At 31.9% G+C, this 19,774-nt stretch overlaps 2 protein-coding genes across 4 annotated transcripts; one reads left to right on the top strand and one right to left on the bottom strand.

Annotated features, from left to right (window-relative positions):
- Positions 1 to 6,107: 6,107 nt before the first annotated feature.
- LOC103492728 (protease Do-like 2, chloroplastic) lies at positions 6,108 to 14,835 on the bottom strand. Its single transcript, XM_008453210.3, has 21 exons — positions 14,477 to 14,835; positions 13,270 to 13,446; positions 12,801 to 12,851; positions 11,879 to 11,952; positions 11,657 to 11,720; positions 11,233 to 11,277; positions 10,533 to 10,640; positions 10,229 to 10,306; positions 10,033 to 10,099; positions 9,802 to 9,860; positions 9,444 to 9,543; positions 9,222 to 9,301; positions 8,903 to 8,959; positions 8,382 to 8,485; positions 8,173 to 8,260; positions 7,963 to 8,048; positions 7,837 to 7,861; positions 7,673 to 7,744; positions 7,459 to 7,509; positions 6,718 to 6,778; positions 6,108 to 6,628 (listed from the first exon to the last, which is right to left on the bottom strand). Exons 1-21 carry the CDS (start codon positions 14,690 to 14,692, stop codon positions 6,381 to 6,383), a joined length of 1,911 nt encoding a protein of 636 aa, XP_008451432.1. The 5' UTR covers positions 14,693 to 14,835; the 3' UTR covers positions 6,108 to 6,380.
- A 1,353-nt stretch (positions 14,836 to 16,188) lies between these two features.
- LOC103492727 (uncharacterized) lies at positions 16,189 to 19,187 on the top strand. Of its 3 annotated transcripts, XR_007822113.1 has the most exons (4): positions 16,189 to 16,571; positions 17,307 to 17,593; positions 17,896 to 18,264; positions 18,662 to 19,187. XR_007822113.1 is itself a non-coding variant. In XM_008453209.3 (3 exons), exons 1-2 carry the CDS (start codon positions 16,284 to 16,286, stop codon positions 17,565 to 17,567), a joined length of 549 nt encoding a protein of 182 aa, XP_008451431.1. In that variant the 5' UTR covers positions 16,189 to 16,283; the 3' UTR covers positions 17,568 to 17,593; positions 18,662 to 19,187. The 3 variants fall into 3 exon arrangements, 2 of the variants coding, with proteins under 2 accessions (XP_008451431.1, XP_008451430.1); XM_008453209.3 differs by lacking the exon at positions 17,896 to 18,264; XM_008453208.3 differs by lacking the exon at positions 17,896 to 18,264 and having other exon boundaries at positions 18,658 to 19,187.
- Positions 19,188 to 19,774: the final 587 nt, after the last annotated feature.

Here is a 19,774-nt window from a genome sequence, read left to right as displayed (position 1 = left end):
ATCGTCTTTCTTCTTTTCTTTTTTTATGTGTTTACATTTGTTAATCAAATCTAAACGACTATGTACAACAAAATAGCAAAATCTAAAAGATCGAGAATCTTGAAAAAAAATCATTTAGATTGGAGTAGCCAAATCTAAACGTGTGTAAAAAAAATAAAAGATGATGTATAAAGAATCTTGAAAAAAAATCATTGAAATTGAAGTAGCCAAATGTAAACAATCGTGTAAAAAAAATAAAATATCGGGTATAGAAAATCTTGAAAACAATCTTGAAAAGAAATCATTTTGATTGGAGTAGACAAATATAAACGATCATGTAAATAAATCTAAACGATCGTGTATCAAAAGAATTAAAAAAATCGTGTACCAAATTTTTAAAAAAATCATTTAGATTTGGATCGTGTAACAAAATTAAACGATGGAATTGAAAAGATAAATTGTAGTCGTATCTAAACGATCGCATATAAATTATAATCATATCTAAACGATTGCTTTGTAGCCATATCTAAATGATCGCGTATAAATCGCATATATATATTTGGCGCGTGTTATTGACGGCGTGGTTGAGGGAACATTTTTTGTATTTTACACGATATGTCTCTAGACTTTTTCCTTTTTAAAATTATTCTATAGATTGTAAATATTTTGTCGTTTTTTTATATTTTAAAAAAAGATCCCTAAACAAAAATTATTTTTTTTAGGGATTTTTTTTAAAATAACTTTCACCAATCTCAGAAATAAAAAAGATATCTTAAAAAAGGTAAACGACCGATAGATACATTTACCAAATTCCATGGCCCACATGTCATTTTTTCTTTCAAAAATTTAACTTAGTATATCCAACATTTAGAAAAAGAACTGCAACTATAATAAATCAATTGATATATCAATATTTGCAACATGATCGATTCGATAAATATTGATAGATTTCACTATATTTATAAATTTTTAAATGTTGCTATATATACAAATATTTTGAATTTAATTGCAATATCTGAAATTATTTAGAAAATTTAGGTATATGAGAAATGCTCATTTGCTTCTTGTATTTCAACATCATAAAATAGAGTTAAAATTACTTTTTAAAAACTTGTGTGATGAAAAGATCACCTAATCATTTAAAAAAAAAAGTTTTTTTTAAAAAAACTTCCCTTCTTGTTCGGAGTCCGGTAGTTATTTGTTTCTTTTTTCCTTTTACCAAAAATTACAAAAACTTTCTAAATTATTTAATGCAAATTTAAACATTTGTTTTTTTAAATTAGGAAATTTATTTAAACATTCAATTTAGTTAGGATTGGGGATTTGAATAATACTTGACTCTATTTATTTATTATAATTCATTCAAATGCCCTTTTCATCATATTTTGAAATTATTATTATTATTATTTGGTTAAGTTATAAAAAAAATCAAATTTATAGTTTGGGTAAAAATATATTTAAACTTTTAAAAAGGATTAAAAAATATTATTGTCGTTAGTTTTGAATGCCTGTCGTTAGAATTTTGTTTAAAAAAATGTTTCATAAATATTTCAAACTTTAAAAAAAATTAAAAATATTGTCTTCAATCCAAAATTTATTCTAATTTTTCTTCTCAACCAAAATAAAAAAAATAGAATTAAAAATAAAATCTCACAAAATGCTAAAATAAAATTTTCTTTTTAGAAAATACTAAAATAATAGCTGGAAAAAAATTTAAGTTAATTAAACATAAATTTATTAGAATTTCAAAATTTTCAAAAATATTCTTAAAACTTAAAATAATAATAATAATAATACTCTTACCATTAATGAGAATGATGAAAGCATTATCAAGAAATTTAGGGTTTAAATATTTTAACAGAGTAGTAGGAAATACAAAAAAATGACACCTCAATAACTGCGCGTAATATATTTGGTACAACGTGTTTAATATATTTGGTGTATACGATCCAAATCTAAACAATTTATTTTTCAATTCTATCATTTAAGTTGGTTATACGGTTATACGATCGTTTAGATTTGACTAAAAGATTTTTTTTTCAGAGTACACGATCGTTTAGATTTGTTTATTTTTTTCATATTCTTTCTTACACAATCATTTAGATTTGGCTAAATGATTTTTTTTAATTCTTTTGGAACGATTTTTTTTAAAATTCTTTTTATACATGATCTTTTAGTTTTGGTTATCTCAAATCTAAACGAAAAAGAAAAGAAGAAAGAGGATGCACATAGGAAAAAAAAGACAATAAAAAGAAATCAGATTTGGTTACCTAAATATAAACGACATACAAAAAGAGAAAAAAAGAAGAAAGAGGATGTACGCAAAAAAGAGAAAAAGAAGAAAAAGGATAGAAAAAAAATCAGATTCGGGATGTAAAAAAAAGGAGGAAGTGAAGTAAATATTTAAAAAATGGTTAACTTTGTGGCTTTGTTACAAGTGCAGTAAATATTTTAATAGTTTATTAGATTTATGAAAGTTTCCCCTTTTTTCGTAATATGTTTTAAGGAGAATTTTTATTTTGAAATTTTATTTTGGTTTTGGTTATCTCAAATCTAAACGAAAAGTAAAAGAAGAAAGAGGATGCACGTAAGAAAAAAAAGACAATAAAAAGAAATCAGATTTGGTTACCTAAATATAAACGACATACAAAAAGAGAAGAAAAGAAGAAAGAGGATGTACGCAAAAAAGAGAAAAAGAAGAAAGATGATAGAAAAAAAATCAGATTCGGGATGTAAAAAAAAAAGGAGGAAATGAAGAAAGACGAATCGAATAAAGATGAAAAGTCTTTAAAAAATGGTTAACTTTGTGGCTTTGTTACAAGCGCAGTAAATATTTTAATAGTTTATTAGATTTATGAAAGTTTCCCCTTTTTTGGTAATATGTTTTAAGGAGAATTTTTATTTTGAAATTTTATGTTTTACCTTTAAATTTTAGTTCTTATTTTGGAAATTTAGCATAACATTTTAAATATTTTTCTTAAGTTTAAAGATATTTATGAAACTTTTCAACAGTAAAAAATAATTTAGAAAAACTCTTTCAAAACATGAAAAATTTGTCGGATGATAACTTGTAACTAAGTATTTACTCGCCACACAATGATAGATACAAGATGCACTCAAGTGTTTTATTTTTTTAGAAAAGAACTATCATTTTAAACTTTGAATCCACATGTTCAAGTATTGTTTCTCACAAAATTCAACTCAAAATTTATCTATTAACTAACAAAATTTATTACGTGCAAAACTATTTTAATCACACAAATTTCTTCTTTTAATTTTAATTACAAGAATATTCTCTTGCAGTTTTTGTATCACTCACATACTTTTTGTCCACTCTTCGAATTAAGAAAAGAGTCACTACAACCATGTTTTTAACTATGACGATTTGAAACCAAGTTGATTGAATTCGTTGTTCAAATATCTTGAACCATATTTTTCTATATGAATTTCAAACTCTAGGTAAAATATAATTTTAATATGAATTTGATTTAATTTTTATATCGTGGTGAGGTTTTTTTTTCTTTAGAAATTACTTATGAGTTTTTTTCTCGCAAGTTGCTCTTTTTCACAAATTATTATAATAAGAGATATGTTCATTAACCATTTGGTTTTTTTCCGTTGTAATTTTTGAAATCCACCCCGTAAATATATTACCTTCTTATATTGATTTCTTGTTTATTGTTTATATTTTTGAAGTGTTTTAAAAAGAAAATCAAATTTTAATTTTGAAGGAAAAAAAATATAGATTTCAAAAGTTTATTTTTGTTTTGCTGAGTTTGTTAAAGAAATACAAATATTTGCTTATAATATTTGTGCATTTAACATCAACATAATTAAATTATAAACTTCAGACTATAAAGTTTTTCCTTTGTGTTTAATTTGGTCTTTCACTTTTTAACTTCCTATCTATCTATTTAGTCCATAAATTTTAAATGAGTGTAATAAACCCTTCAAATTTCGTATTCAATACATATAGTAATGTTAATTTTAAATACACTGTCTTTGAACCGTTCACCTTTTTTTTAGCTTAATAAACTATACAGGTCAACTATCCATTTGATACAAAATTGAAAATTTCATGGACTCGTTTCTTTACTTTAAAGTTGAATAACCTATTTAGATACAAAATAAAATGTTCGTAAACCCTATTAGCGAGACACTCTTTCAAATGCTCAACAACAAAATTTGTTATTTTGATCTAATATTGTCATCAAGTGTTAAAGTGAAAGCAAAAACGATACTAACCATCATCATATTGATATATCGAAATTTTATTGTGACAGATACATATATTGACAAGAAGAATGATAAATTTGCTAGAGTTTTGGATCAAATATCTTCCGGTAAAGATTTTAATTCATTGATGGTATTTCTTAGCAAAATAGTTTTTGGAGATTTAACCAAATATGGAATAAGGAGACCAAACAAAGGTCCTATCTACATGAAGAGACACCATGGAAAGTACCCCATCATTGATGTAGGAACCTTCAACAAAATCAAATCTGGTCATTCGTTTGACAATCATTTCGTTCCTTATTTTTGTCATTGAAAAATGAAATCAATTTTCTTTCCATAACTTACCATGATTGGTAATTTTGAATTTTGCAAATAGGTAATTTCTTCAGAAATATCAAAGATAGAAAGCAAGAACAATATGCTATTTAAAGATGGACACATGCTTGCTTCCATTTGACCATATAATATTTTGCACCGGCTTTACAAGTTCAGCAAACTCCTGACTTAAGGTAAAGAAAAAAACATTTGAACTTTTGTTTGTACCATCCACTTAAGTGTCTAATCGTAAGTAGTCGTTTGGTTTTTTTTTTTTTTTTTTTCCTTAAAGAACATTTATATATATATTTCTCATTGTAATTGAAAGTGATGGATGAAGATGTTGTAGTCCAAAGTATTTACTGTTATTGAACCAAAACAAATTATAATTTTGGGGTGAGATCTTAATTGGGTAAAATGTTTATGATTTAGGATGATGGGTGTCTCTTAAATGATGATGGGAGTATCCAAAGTGGGTCAACCCAATCATTGGAAAGGAAGCAATGGGCCTATCCGGAAGAGGGCTACGTGGGTCCAAGTTTGAGGCCCAAGAAGTTGCCAAAGACATAGCAGCTCAACTCCAATGTTTTTAGTGCTTTATTTGCATTAAAATCCTATTTATGAAGTATTCAAACAAACAAAACTAATTAAGAAATTATCTATTTATTATAAATAATTATTATTAATAATAATAGTATAGATGCCCACGTATAAATGTCATGTCTACAATTCGTAGGACACTTGTCCAGATAAGGCCACCTCTTTCATCAATGTGTAAAGTAATTATATGCCCTTAAGAGTATAATTAATGTTACATCCTACTTATCAAATTGTCTATAATTAAATGTTGGCCTTTTGTGGGTTTAATAATAGAAGAAACTAATAAGAAAAATCAATAAACATTTGTTCGTCCATAATTCTCAACATTCTTTCGATTTCTTTCTTTATTTTGTTTCTCATTCTTTATTTTTTTTTCTTGAATTTCCTAATAATATTATCATTATACTTTTATAATATATAACCCGTGTTGACCATTCCACTTCTCAATTTTACAACACTATTTTTTCTCATATACATACTTGGTTCTCTTTTGGTCCATTCACATAAAGTTAAGATTCCATCTCTACAATTTTGAAAGTCTATGGTTGATGAAATTCTCCAAAATTATCATCACAATATAAACTATTTATGAAAGATTTTAATACTAAATTATAATTATAAACAACTAGATTCTAACATAACCAAAATTATTAACACAACCATAATATATGAACCAATAATTTAACAACATAGCTTTCTATTAAAAATATTTGAACCTTTTGACTTTAAAATTTTTTAAGTCAAATGCCATTTTACATTTTTATTAGGGTTTGATATTAATCGCATAAGATTACATTATGTTCTTAAAATATAAGGAACAAAACTAATCAAGAAATGGTTTGGTATGAATCCAATTCATTTCTGCATAAAAATCACTTTCTAAAGAGATGAATATAATAAAAGTGACTCCACCTTTCAGAAAGTTGTACGGCTTAAATCTGTCTAGAGTCAACTGTGACTAAATCGAACCTTAGGGATTGGAAGATAGAAAAGAATAATGTATTTAACACTAATATTTTTACATCAATGGTTGATTATTATTCTGCAAAACTTTGGCTCCCCTTTTCCATTAGCTAATAAATTTGTAACCCACAAACAAGGGAGAGAGAATACAATGAAATTACCTGCTGTAAGTAACCGGACCAACCGCAGTCGAGCCTCATCGACTCTAGTGGCCTGCAACATCTAAGCAAACGTACATATCATATCTGCAGGTAAGAATTTAGATGAAGTAGCAAGATTTTGTGTGACTATGCCCAAAGAAGTCCCTCGAAGCCTATTTCGACATTGGAGACGGGACTATCACCGTAATTTTGATCTACCATTCCTTTCTCATCTCCTGATATATCTACATATGGCTCCAAAAGATCCGAGGACCTTTCGGATGGAATACCGTAATCTCTGAGTATGCAGGACGAAGCTGCAATAGCAGCCTCTCTCTCGAGAACCGCAATGTAGTTCTCTTCAAATTCAAAAACCAAGAACTTGTCCTTGCAGGCTGAATAAATGTCAAAGACCATCAGTGAAGAAGTGTAAAGTGAAGCCAAAACAAAAATAAGTGTGAGGTTTGAGATTGCGGTGACTTACTATCGATAAGGTGTGTTAAGTGATGGATGTTTCTGATTCGAGTTCCATTCAGTTTTAAAACCTGCAGTAATGTCACATACATCGTTCATGTTTGAGAGAGTTCACACAAAAAGTTGAATCACGATTTCTTTAATAACAATTTTGTTTTTAAGGTTCCGTTTTATAAATGATTTTATTTGTAGTTTTCTATTTTTGAAATTTATGTATGTTCCTCATGAAACACTTGATTCTTAATCAAATTCTAATATAAAATAATAATAATAGCCATCATGGTTTGACCTAGTATAATTTCCTACAAGTTTCTTTGACACCCAAATGTTACAGGGTTAGGCTAAGCTTAATCAAGGTGCAACGCCGTTTGGTTTTGAAAACGTGGAGAGTAGATAACAAAAATAGAAATTAATGGATAAAAGTAGTGCTCATGGAATAATTTTCAAAGACCAAATGGTTAACAAATAAGACTACAATTTTTGTAATTGAGATTTTTGGGTTAGAATTTAATTTTGGACTATACTTAGAAAAGGAAGACTAGAAAAACAAAATTAAATTCTCAAAAGAAACCATCAAGTTTAGTCTCTTAACTTAGAGGTTTGTATCTATTCCCATCCTTGAACATTCAAAAATGTCCAATAAGTCCCCAAATTTTCAATGGTAATCTTAGAGGTCACTAAACTATTAATTTTGTCTCTTTGATCTATTAGATAATTTGTAATATAAGCTTTACAGATTTAGGTTAAGTACCTGCTGATTTCCCATATCCTCGTATCCAATATTCACTTCGTTAGCCAGGACCTGAATGTGAAAAGACGTCAATCAAGATTATATGAGAAGTGATTTTTTTTTTGTCCTCATTAAAATGAAAGCAAGGAATGTACTCCAAGATCCCTAAACTAGATATCCATTATCTGAACAATTTTGATGTTTGTGGTTAAAATCAATCAAAGTTGAAACTTACCTGAGACAGGATCACTATTTGTTCCCCTTTGAAACTTGCCAAGGAATAGCGTGCCTTCGCCAGCAGTTTCAACTAATCAAAAGAGAAAATTAAAGATAAAACTTCAAACTATAAAAAAAGTAATTGTAATTTCCTACTTAAGAAGTATCATCCAAGTAATCTACCCCAATAGAATCTTCACATTCTTCGCTGCAGAGAAATAAAACCAATAAAATACTTTAAATGCATGAAAAATGAAAATATTTTATGAGAAAATGTAATTTAAGGGAAACTTCTAAGTTACAGCATACTCTATTAGGGGTTCAGAGAGTGGAGTAAACACCAAGCCAGCAATTATCAGATAAGAGGGTTGTCCACCATCAACGTGAAATGGAACCTTCAGTGAAGTGCATGAGAAACACAATCAGCACAAGAAATTTATACAAAACCAAATCAAATGAGCTCCATGGTCATCATCCGGGAGCACAAATTATAATGATAACATCAAAAGGGATTTATACCAAGTGCACGCGTGGATTGAGAATGACTTTGGCTTTGATAAGCTCTCCTGATCTTATAATACCAAGCTCTGCAACATCACCAGCGAATCTGTAAACGTTGTAATTAGGTAACAACTCAAATAAAGTTATAGCCATAGTAAAGTCGTTTCTTTTGTAGCACAGCATAAATTATAATGATAAACATCAAAAAGGGATTTAAGTTTGTTTACTTTTGACTGATAAGGTATCGAAATGCTATACGCTCATTAGTCCTGAAAGGTACTGTTCCTTCACATCCAACTTTAATATCATCAAAGCTAACAATGACATCTCCCTGAAAAAAAAATAAGCCAATCAATTTCCTGAACTACAAAACGTTAACCTTTAGTTAATTTGACTCTGTAACTAGCGCTTGAAAGGTTAATTCGTAAGTTGAGATGAGTAAACTCACATGCCAAAAAAATTGACCAGACTAAGGTCAACTCTTACGCAAAATTCCCCTCAATAGGGTGTAAAAGTACGTAATAACTGGTGAGTGACAATTTGTGGTTTTAAAGTTTATGAAAATCAACTTGTCAAAATAAAGTCGCACTGCAAGGGTTCTTCACAATGGACAGACCATAAAATCCAAAACATCCTTCATGACAAAGGCAATCGGTTGGATTTCACATGCGCAGGTGCAGTTCTCCAAGAATTTAAACAAGTCAAAGAACACTTCAAAACAATAAACTCCAAATAATGTTATGTGTACCTCTTTTAGGACATTATTAGCATCAGATGTGGGTTCTACTCGCCGCACCAATACACCCTAAATTCACATAGATGTTAGGTCAGGGAAGCATTAGGAATTATCACTTCAAAAATAAAGTGATGTCAAACTCTAGCATTGAAAACAAGGGACCACTTAAGCAAACCTAAGTTGTACATTGGCTAATTGTAAGCAGCCACGCTAATATTGCAAATGTTCAAAGGAAAGTTTTTCTCTAATGCCGTAAAAAACCAACAATAAATAATAATAATAATAAAATCCATAAGCCTATAGAAGAAATGCATTTTTAGAAAAGACAGACCTCATTTGACTTCACCCTCAAACAAGCACGTAATGCTGGATTTTCCAACTTCTGCAATAAAACTCCAAGAGAAGGAAAACCTGAAATTTCATAAATCTTTAGGTAAATGCTGCAACATTCAATGCAACAACATTTAAGTGATTGCCTAACCTGGTCTACCTTAAAAAAGTGATAGAGAACAAAAAAGAACGTAATAATATGTAGAAAGTTAAGAAGTCTCACCAGTATATTTCCCATTCCTTTCATAGTCATTCAGAAAATGAGATACAACTGTCGTTGGAATAACATATCCAATGTTCTCAACTTCTTCAGATCTGTAAACCTAAAAGAAATTTCTTGTAAAGGAACAATAGATAGAAAATATTGTTACATAAGAATACCAGGAGTTTGCTTAAGAGTGGAGTGAGATATCAATCTAAAATTATAGGACAGTTATAAATGAAGGCAACATGATTGAAAATTAGCCGTGTCTCATACAACTGAATCACTGATTGTGCTAATAAATATGGATTTTAACATTTACGACAAGAATGTCTTTTCATAGGGCTAACAAGTAAAAAAAATTACTTAGAAAATCCACCTGAAATGCCACTCCAATGCATTCCCCTTGGTCATTAAATGCAGGACCACCACTATTACCTAAAATCTAGCAAGAAGAAGCAGTAAATATTACATAGATAATATATCGATATCTCAAGAATGCAAGGACACAAATACATAATAAATGACAAGCTGGACGCAAGACTGTCAAGAAATAACCACAAAGTAATTGGCGGGATAAATTTTTTGGTAAAAATAATAATATACTGACCAGGATTTATAGCAGCATCGATTTGAATGCCCAACAGATCTGATGACCCATGAGCATAGGACGTAACCTAAGGAAATTAGTTTCTTAGATCAATAGAATATCTTCTATAACAGCCAGACATTTAATCGTGAAAGTAATCTATCATCTATGTGGCAAATAAGCAGTTAAAAAGTAGTCAGAATCAAACAAGTGGTACCTCAATACGTGACACAACTCCCCTTGTCACCGATATGGTGTCTCCTCCGAGGGGATACCCCACAACAGTCACAGCATCCTGCTCAGAAATATAGCAACAATTAAGTGTGAGTTATAAAGCTACAGCATTATGTACATAAAGCAAAATAACGTAAATGATTTATAACCAAACATTCTTCGTATTTGAATGAATAAGGGTCATAGTTGACAAAACAGATCATTTGAAAGAGGAAGAAAACTGAGGAACGATAAAAAAGATGACATCAACTGGAATCAATCGCTCTATCAAATAGCCAAGTGCAAACCTGAAGGCTAGGCAAATTCCCAAACTTTAGAGGTTCAGCTCCTTTCCAAAACTCCTCATTTTCAACTGAAAGTAAAGCTATATCACAATCAACTCCTCTGGCTAAAACCTGTATATAATATCACTGAGAAGATAGTAAGCGCAAGTATCTTGCAAATATCAATAAATACACAGCTTCAACCTAAACATCTCACCGAGTATTCACTGAAAATATTTTTCATTGACTAGAGAATATGTAGTTTATTAGACAAAAGACAGTAGTAGTACTATAGCTAATGTGCAAAGAAGCTACAGAAGGGAGTTATTTACGAGAAATAGAAGTTTTCATTGATATAGTAAAAAAAAATTTTAGTAGTCAAAATGATTTAAAGGAAACCATGTTGAATTTTTCAGGACATGAAAGCCACTAGAGCACAAGTTACAACTTTGGTTGTATATGTCTGACCATTGAACTTGCTTAGAAATTAGTGGAAAGGATTTTTCTTTTATATTCTATAGACTTTTCCTTTCACACAAACAAGAAACTCAGGATATTTTGAACAGTAAGCCTGTTTTAATTTTTTATTTTCTTTAAGAATGTTAGTATTGGTACATATTTTCATGCCTAAGTTCAAAAAATCTCTTCAAATTAATGAAATCAGATGCTCCAGCTTGAATGATCAAAACTCAAAAATGAAAACAAGCTTCTCCACCAATAATACCTTGGCTACATACTTGGTATCATCTCCCCTTTTCTTTACTTTGACCTGCAACCAGACATAGGGACCAGCATCAACAAAACGTGAAAAATAGTAAATAAAATGATCTTAGGAAGATCAGGGTAAAAAAGAAGCTAGTTTCTTTTTTCTTTTTTCTTTTTTTCTTGGGGGGGGGGGGGGGGGGGGGGGGGGGGGGTGTTAAAATAACATTTTGCTCCTTCTTTCCTTCTGAATAAGAAATAATAAAAATTTGGTTCATGTGCTTAGTTGAGAAAAGAATTGAAAGAATACAAAGTCATACAAAAGGAAGCCAAAAAAAGGGTTCCAACTATAGATGACACGATTTATAGGAAATATGGAGCCAACAACACGTATAGGAAATAGATATTATCACGTGAAGGGAGGCTCAAATTCCTCAGTGCATTACCTGTGTATCATGTTCAACACAATGTGCATTTGTCAAGAGTTTACCATCACCAATCATAAAGGCACTGCATAACAGATAAAAGGAACAAGAACAAAGCGAACACAAAGCATAATAAGTGGTTTGAACAGTTACAATATAAAAAATAGACCCCAAAACTCAAGGGTGAAACTGAAATTCAACATATTCCATGTCTGGAAAAAAGATAATAGCTTTATTACTCACCTCCCAGTACTTGTAAACTGCCTTTGTTTCTGCCATGGTAGAGAATAATCTGGAGCAGTATGTGTACAATAAACCTAAACAATAGATCCCAGATGTGAGAAGAAAATCTCATGAATTGAATTAACATATGGATATATACTCGGTGAGTCTGCAAAAGTGAGATAGATAAGTAATTTAAGACAGTTTTTAAACAGGCTCCAACAAGTGAATGAAAAAACAAAGCCTTGAAAAGTGAAGAGATGAAACAAGCCGTGAATTGAAGCAAATATGCAAACCAGCTTAGACTGTCTGCAACTGCCAAATAGCAAAGGATATTTCACCTTTTCACATCTTCTTTTCCTTTCTAACGACAATAAACAATATATACTTGCACGAATGGACATTTTTCATTCTTTCACCAGATATAAAGACTTTTTTTATTGAAATCAATAAAAGAAAAAAAAAATGACAATCATCCCTGGCCAATACCAGTTCGTTGAAGTACAAGAAATCCCAAAGCAAAAGTATTGGTGCCTGGAAACTAGTAAATAATTTATATCACTGGATACAGAATGTTATTCATTGTTTGCCGTACAAAAGAATAATCCAAGAATTAGCCTTATAATGAGGAAGTTGAGTTATTTTAGTTATTATTTTCACCGTACAAATAGATAATCCATAATTATACATAGGATGATGAAGTTGAATTATTTTGTTCATTGACATGTTAGATCAAGTAAGTAAAAAAAGAAAAGAACCGTGAATATAAATGACGGGTCCTAATTCCAACACTGACTTATTTATTAGAAAAGTCAATCAAATTTCACATACATTTATGTATAGAAACCTGAAGGTAATAGTAAAATGGATGTGATACCAAGTAACTGTTATTGCTCAAGGCATTTAATCTGAGTAGTAAGCTTGGGATTTTACTTTAAACTACCTTCACAACAGCATTCAGGAAAGCTGCACCTTGGAGATTCCCTGATTCAACCTAACATTTTCAAGCAGTCATCCAAAGGATCAAAGCAGACAGAGGAAAAAAAATTAAATAAATAAATAACTCCCAAAAAAATGAGCATACTACACATGAAAACCTATGGCATATAGAAAGTATTACAGAAAATTGGTACTTGAGCATTCCTAATTTGCTACTCTACAGCTATTATACATTAAAACCCTTTGCTACTCTACAGCTAATATACAGATCACTTAAGCTTTGATTTGAAGTAATACTAACAGCACCTGAAGAAATGCTGAAATAACAATGGAAAATGACAATTTTCTTTCACCATCTCTAATTAAAATAGCAATTGTATCTAATTCGAATAATTTGATGAAGAATGACTAATTTATTCCTATTAGCATCATAATGCAACTCAAATACCAAATGCCATAAACATTAATCGTACCTGCTCCTCAATTGCATTAACCAACTCTTTTTTATCTTTCCTCTGCATGCCAAATGATTTATAAGCTTCTGTCTGCAGTCGGCCAGGATTTCTTTGAGCACTGTTCTCTCTCCGATGCAGCAGTGGTATGCCATCTTTTGATTTTCGAAGAAATGGATCACGTAGTCCAGGTTCCCTCTTCATTTGGTGACCCACATTGACCAAAATATGTTAGAAAAATTATGCAATAAAAGTAGTCAATGACATTGAATCTTCTTTTAAACAATTATCACTCCTTTTAAATGTTAAACAATCTCCAGTCAGTTAATGTTAAACAATTATCACTCCTTTTAAATCTGTGGCATTGAATCTTCGTATGACATAAATTAAACAGATGAATCCGTTCACTTCTTTCTCCTCAAAATTGAAAGTCATTTTATTCAAGAAACCAAAACACTATATTAGGTGGTCTAATTTTTTGATATTATATTGCTTCGTTTCCTTATTGAAACTATTAAGTTCTTTGTAAGTGATTGTCAATTATTCTCTAGCCTCCCGCCTCGTCCTAACTCCCTTTTTGTAATACAATTATTATAATTATACAAAAATAACACGGAATTATGAATAAATTTAGGTATTAATCGATGAATTAACTATTATATGTTCATAAGGGACGGACTCTTAACATGACATAGAAACCGGAAAACCTGATATTTATATCCTATTGAGTAATGAGTACCGAAATTTTAGTTCGATTGTAGATTCTCAAAATACTGAATGACGCGATAGACATGGTATTGCCTTGTTGGATATCTTGAGACTAGAAAATGAGACGACACGTTGCAAGAACATGTCGCTCCAGAAGCTCAACCGAGATTTCGATCTCTTTACGCAATGCTTAGTTTCCGGATCGATGAACTCGCAGTTCTAAACAAGAAGCAAGAGGTCTGCCATAGCTCAACGTATAATGAAACGCTAAATCAATTGACGTGTCTGGCAGCAAAAAGGAGCGAGAGCAACACAATTAAATTTTTGAAGACTGCATAACGAAACAACGCGCTGCAGCAACATATCACTCCAACCAAGGCTCGAGTCTCTTGACATGAAAAAACTAATTTCGGTACGTTTCGCTCCAAAATCTCAGCCATAATACCGTCAACGTGTAAAAAGAAAAGAAAGGGACGACACTTGAGTGGATATAGCAAGAAGCATTAGGACTACAAAATACCTCGACGTCGAAGTTGCCAGAAGAAGAAAAAGAAGCGGCCGAAGAGGTGCGTCGTTTAGAGCCGGAAGCGTTTCTCCGGTCACCGATAGCTGTAGGAGTGAGCGAAGCAATTGATCGCTGCGACGTGGTCGGGCGGCACCGGGAGGGAAATGAGGAGCGGAATTTAAGGGCGGAGTCGAAGGCAGAGAAACAGCTGCTGGCCATTGCTGCAGCCATTGCTCGGAGCTTAAGGAAATGAGGAACTGAGAGCGAGATATGTGAAACTTTTACATACAAATCCCGTCGGAGACGGTGAGTCAGTGCCGGAGATATTCCTTATCCTTTAAACGAAAATGTAGGATTAGGTAAAGCCCGGCGAAATTTTGGCGCCTCCATGTCTAGTTTTGACCCAACAGTGGGCTTGTTGGGAATAAGACTGCGGCCCATCTAAATTGGGCCGGGCTTTGGCCCGTCTCCCAAGAAAAATATCACAAATTTTGATGAAAAGTGAATGGTTTGGTTATAAGATCTTAAACCACGTTTTATTTCTTTACGTGAAGTTATTGTTAATTCCAACGAAGCTTAGTCGATACGACGTCCATTAGCATTTCAAAGTTACAAGTCAATTTTATTGTTGGGCTTGAAAGAGAAAAAAAGAGAGAGAGAGAAAAAAATATTTGTGTTGGTTTATATTTGGCAGCTTCTCGCTGGTTTTTTTATGATTTTTTTCAAGGTGATCCTAAAAAATCTTCACACCGACTTAGTTCCAATATTTGTGCATTTTGATGTCTATGTTAGAACGATAAATGATTAATTCAGCTAAGCCAACGCACAAAAAAATATATGATCGAGGTGGTCGAATGAAGTTATTTATAAGTATGCATTATGACAAATTATTACAATATGTGTGAAGATATAGGTGATGGGGATGTTGTAGTTATTTGATGTTGTATGGTGTCAATAATCGATCCATCGACTCAACAAGTCAACCCGAACCCTACAACACTACCATTTCTCTCTCTTCGATTGTGTGCTCTCTTACACCCTTTATCAGACGTCGTGTGCCTTGGGACTATTGTTTAGAGAGTTGATTGATCTATCGTGCAAGTTCGTTTGATGGTGACAAAGGTTGGTCAGAAAGATAATCTAACCTAGTTCCTTTATTATTTATACGTGTTTTTAGTCGATAGTGTACGAAAATAATTACGTTGTAGTGGTATCTCAAGCTAGTAAAGGCAATATTACAAAGAATTCATTCACTTTATTATTTGTTATTATTGACTCTTTATATGCGTTTAAGCATACTTTTAGAATATCTACAAGAGACATGCTTTTGTGAAAGAAAAAAAAGTGTTTTCTATAAAATATCATGCTATAATACAATTTTTTTTTTAAAAAAAAACAAAACTCAACTAATTGTGTCACTTTAGATGGATAATCAATCGAGACATAAAATCCCACGAACTAATCTCATATGACTTGGTGATCACGTTATTGTTGCATATTATGTTTTGGCACGTGCGTAATAACGAATGCTCATGGTGTTACATTGCAACGTTCCTAAGTGGTTAGTCCGACCATTTAGTTTAAAGTTTTTATTTGTTTGTTTTAAGGATATGGTACAATAAACCAACATGACCATATGTGTGCCTTATTTTGTGTTTGGTTGTTATCCTTATTTATTTGTTTGATTACTTTGTTGTTGTTGTTGTCTTAAGTTAAAAATAACGATAAAATAAGAAAACTTCACCGATAAATCATATCCACACGTCTCAATCGCCCCTGCCATCAACTGCTTGGGGAGCTTGGCACAGAGAAACAACAAGAAATGGAGTCTCTGATTTTGATTCCACCAAGTAAACACGTTTCCATCACAAATTCTTCTGCTTTTTCCTTCCATTTCTCCTCCCAATTCTCTTCCAGAAAGCGCGCCATCAATTTCCCACAATTTTGTCCACAGACTCTCCATAGCAATGGCCGTTGGCACGCTCAAACAACTTCCAGGTCTTATATTCGAAATGGCCCACCGTATGGGGAGGAAGATGATGATCCCGAACTAGAGGTTGAAAGCCTCAGGGTTCCCGATGAGTGGTCGGTTCCTTCAAAGGCATTAGAGGTATTGCTTCTTCCTTCTGATTTTCGTTCTGTTTAGGCTACTTGTCGAGCTTCATTTTTGTGATTTTAACGTAATAATTGGTTTTTTTTTTTTTTTTTTTTTTGTTGACGATGGCGCATTCTTGATGTTTTTGAATGATGAATGTGATGTGATGACACTGTTATCTTCATGAAATCTAATTGGGAATTAGACAATGTTCTTGTGAACACAAATTTGTACGGTCTCTAGAGTACGTGGGCATGACTTTTGATGTATTTTTCGAAAAGAAAAATGGTGTTGCACTGGATGTTAAATGGATTTTGATTTATGAGCTGGGAAAGATTTTCAAGTTAGTACCAACGATATTAGGCTTCAAAGTCTACAGCTGTTTTGATGATCCAAGACAGTTTTAACCTTTCTTCTCGAGCAGTTTACGTGAAGGAGATTGGAAATCCGTCTTGAAATGTCCTATTAGATTTGCTGGTTTCTTCGATATAGCGATTTAGAATCAATCTACTTGTCTAATTAGCTTGTGGAAACTCTTCTCGATGGTTTTTTATAGCAACAACAAGTTTGGGCGATCCAATTTACTGTCTTAGTGTAGCTATTTTCACTAATCTAGCATAATGGCTGTCCAGTTAATGGTTAAATTTTTCCTTTTAATATACACGTTTTTTAAAAAGTTTGTTTCAACTACTTGTGCGCCTCAATCCTTCCTCTAATGACTGATCAATTGGGTTTTTCTTTTTTTGTCAGGAATCAGAGTGGCTTAGGGTTACTTTGCACAAATGGTTAGATGACGAGTACTGTCCAGAGGAAACTAATGTAGAGATAAGCAAGGTTGCTGCAAATTCATACTATAATTCTTTGTTAAAGAAAACGACGGACCTAGGCGAAATTTTGTTGAATATGGCAAGAGAATTGGAATCTATTTCCTATAAGGAAAGTTTTCATGGAGCATTCTCTTCTGCCAATGCAGCAGTGAACTTAATTGCACAAAGAATCGAGCTGTCTTAACTGTATCAACCACTTCAATTTTGAAAGTAACTAACTAATTTGTCTCTTTGACTTTTCTTTCTTCTAGTAACTCATCTGTGGTCAGATCTATATTTCTGGACAAACAATTCATGTATTGCTCTATTTCTTCAATGTCAACGCAACTTTCTTTGACTACGTTTGGATGTTCCAAACACCAGATCTTGCACCATTTCTCTTGGCAGGTTTGCTATAAGTAAAAGTAGAGCTTCTTCTATTGCATTTATGTTGGTCTGGATTAAATAAAAATTTGATCGAAATGTAATTGGGCGTGGTTGATTTTTAAACCGGTTTCTTTTCCATTTTACAGTTGTTTGACCTCAAATTATGTCTGATAAAAGACAGCACTTCAAGGAGTGCTTTCAAGTTTGTGTGTCAAAAACAAAGCTATTATTAGACAGGGAAGTGTTATAAAGGATAAGCTAGGGAGTCTATTTGGTCTATGATACTTGTATAGGTTTTTTAAGTCTTTTGGCAAAGTGTGCTACACATGTGCTCAAATTGGCAGGAGGAGGAAGACATGGCCCTTATTCTCTAGAGTTGTGAGGTTGCGAATCTGGAATTACTTCTTTTAGATGTTTGGCTTCTTGCTGGCCCAACACAGGGATACCAGTGTTATGGTAGGGAGTTTCTCCTGCATCTGCTCGCGAGGGAGCGTTGCGTTTTGTGTCTCATCCAGGTGGGGACTATTTTATGGGTTCTTTGGGGGATTAGATTAACAGAGTGCTTATAGGGTTGGAGAGGGATCCTAGTAATTTTTGGGCCCTTGTCATATCCCATGTTTCCTTCTAGACTTTGATTTCGAAGTCCTTTTGTAACCATTTTATAGAAACTATCTTGTATAGTTGGAGCTCTTTGTTCTTTTTTGGATACGTCCTTGAAATTTTTCATTTTTTTTTCTCAAATGAAAATAGTTAATACTTTTTAAATACAGCCCCTAACTTTGGTGAGAAAATTTCCCTTAATTCTCCTGGGCAGATGACCTCTCATCCCTCTGGCCTTTTTTTTCTCTAATGAAAGTATGTTCCTTATTTACTTACATAACTTCGGTTTTGAAACGATTTAAATGAAGACAGAAAATAAAGAACAAGAGCTGGAGCAAGCAAGTAAATTTGAAGCAGCGAGCTTAACATGATTTGGTATCAATTTTGCACTTTACTCGTGCAAATCTAGAGTGATTGCTGAACGAACAAAGGAGAATGATACAGGCTTAACGACTCAATGTGCAGGTATCAACGTTTTTACTACCGGTTGAGGCAGTAGGTTGAGTTATGAAGTCCGGAACTAATATATTATAGTAGTATTAAATTGTTTACCACCGACTTTCTAAGTGATAGGTCAAACATCCTATTTAGTGTACAATCAAGTATCAAAATTTAAGCTTGGTTCAGGCATCTTTCAAAGTCCCTAGTGGCATCTTTTTTTGCACCAGCAGGCTCATTTAGAAGGAGACAATTGTGATTATGTTCCTGTTGTATATTTGTTCTTCTATTCTACTATTGAGTTTGGGATATTGTCATCCCAACTCCAACCCTTCTGTATTGTGGAATCTCTTTGGTTTCACAGTTCTTTGTTCGGATTTTAGTGGCTTTGGATTCATCATTCATTTGATTCTAATACCATATTATATAATTATCTTAAAACCAATTTACAACTAGAGTAGTATTTCTTATAAATATTGGTTAACTACACCATGCTATTTAGAATTACTGTTATGTCCATATTGGTATTTTTCTAATATATAACAAAAATTGAAAATTGATAAAAGAAAAGCATATTTAACTATTTTGTCGTGACATTTTAGGCACCGATACAAAGAGAAATGTTATCGTAGTCAAGAAAGATCCAACAATTAAATGATGAGAAAATGACAATGTAGGAAATTGAATCAATAGATTCTAGAGCAACATGCTCTGATACCATCTTAAATCACCAATTGATTTAAAAACTTAAACTAATGACCAAAAGCAAACTTAATATAATATATAGACGCAGTTCAATAGTATTTGTACAAAATCCATCTATCTCTTCTTTATTTAAGAAGGCAAATTTTGAAAAACAAATAACAATATTAAAACTATTTTTATACTCTTCAAACGCAATTTAGTTTTCTAAATCATCGATACAAATTGGATAACAAACATACAAAATTATAATGAACATATCACACACAAACTTATTTTTTAAAT

This window comes from Cucumis melo, chromosome 1 (genome assembly GCF_025177605.1).
Source record: "Cucumis melo cultivar AY chromosome 1, USDA_Cmelo_AY_1.0, whole genome shotgun sequence".
In the NCBI taxonomy this organism is placed as follows: domain Eukaryota; kingdom Viridiplantae; phylum Streptophyta; class Magnoliopsida; order Cucurbitales; family Cucurbitaceae; genus Cucumis; species Cucumis melo.
The sequence above is the reverse complement of the archived record's forward strand: the minus strand, read 5'-3'. Positions and strand labels throughout refer to the sequence as shown.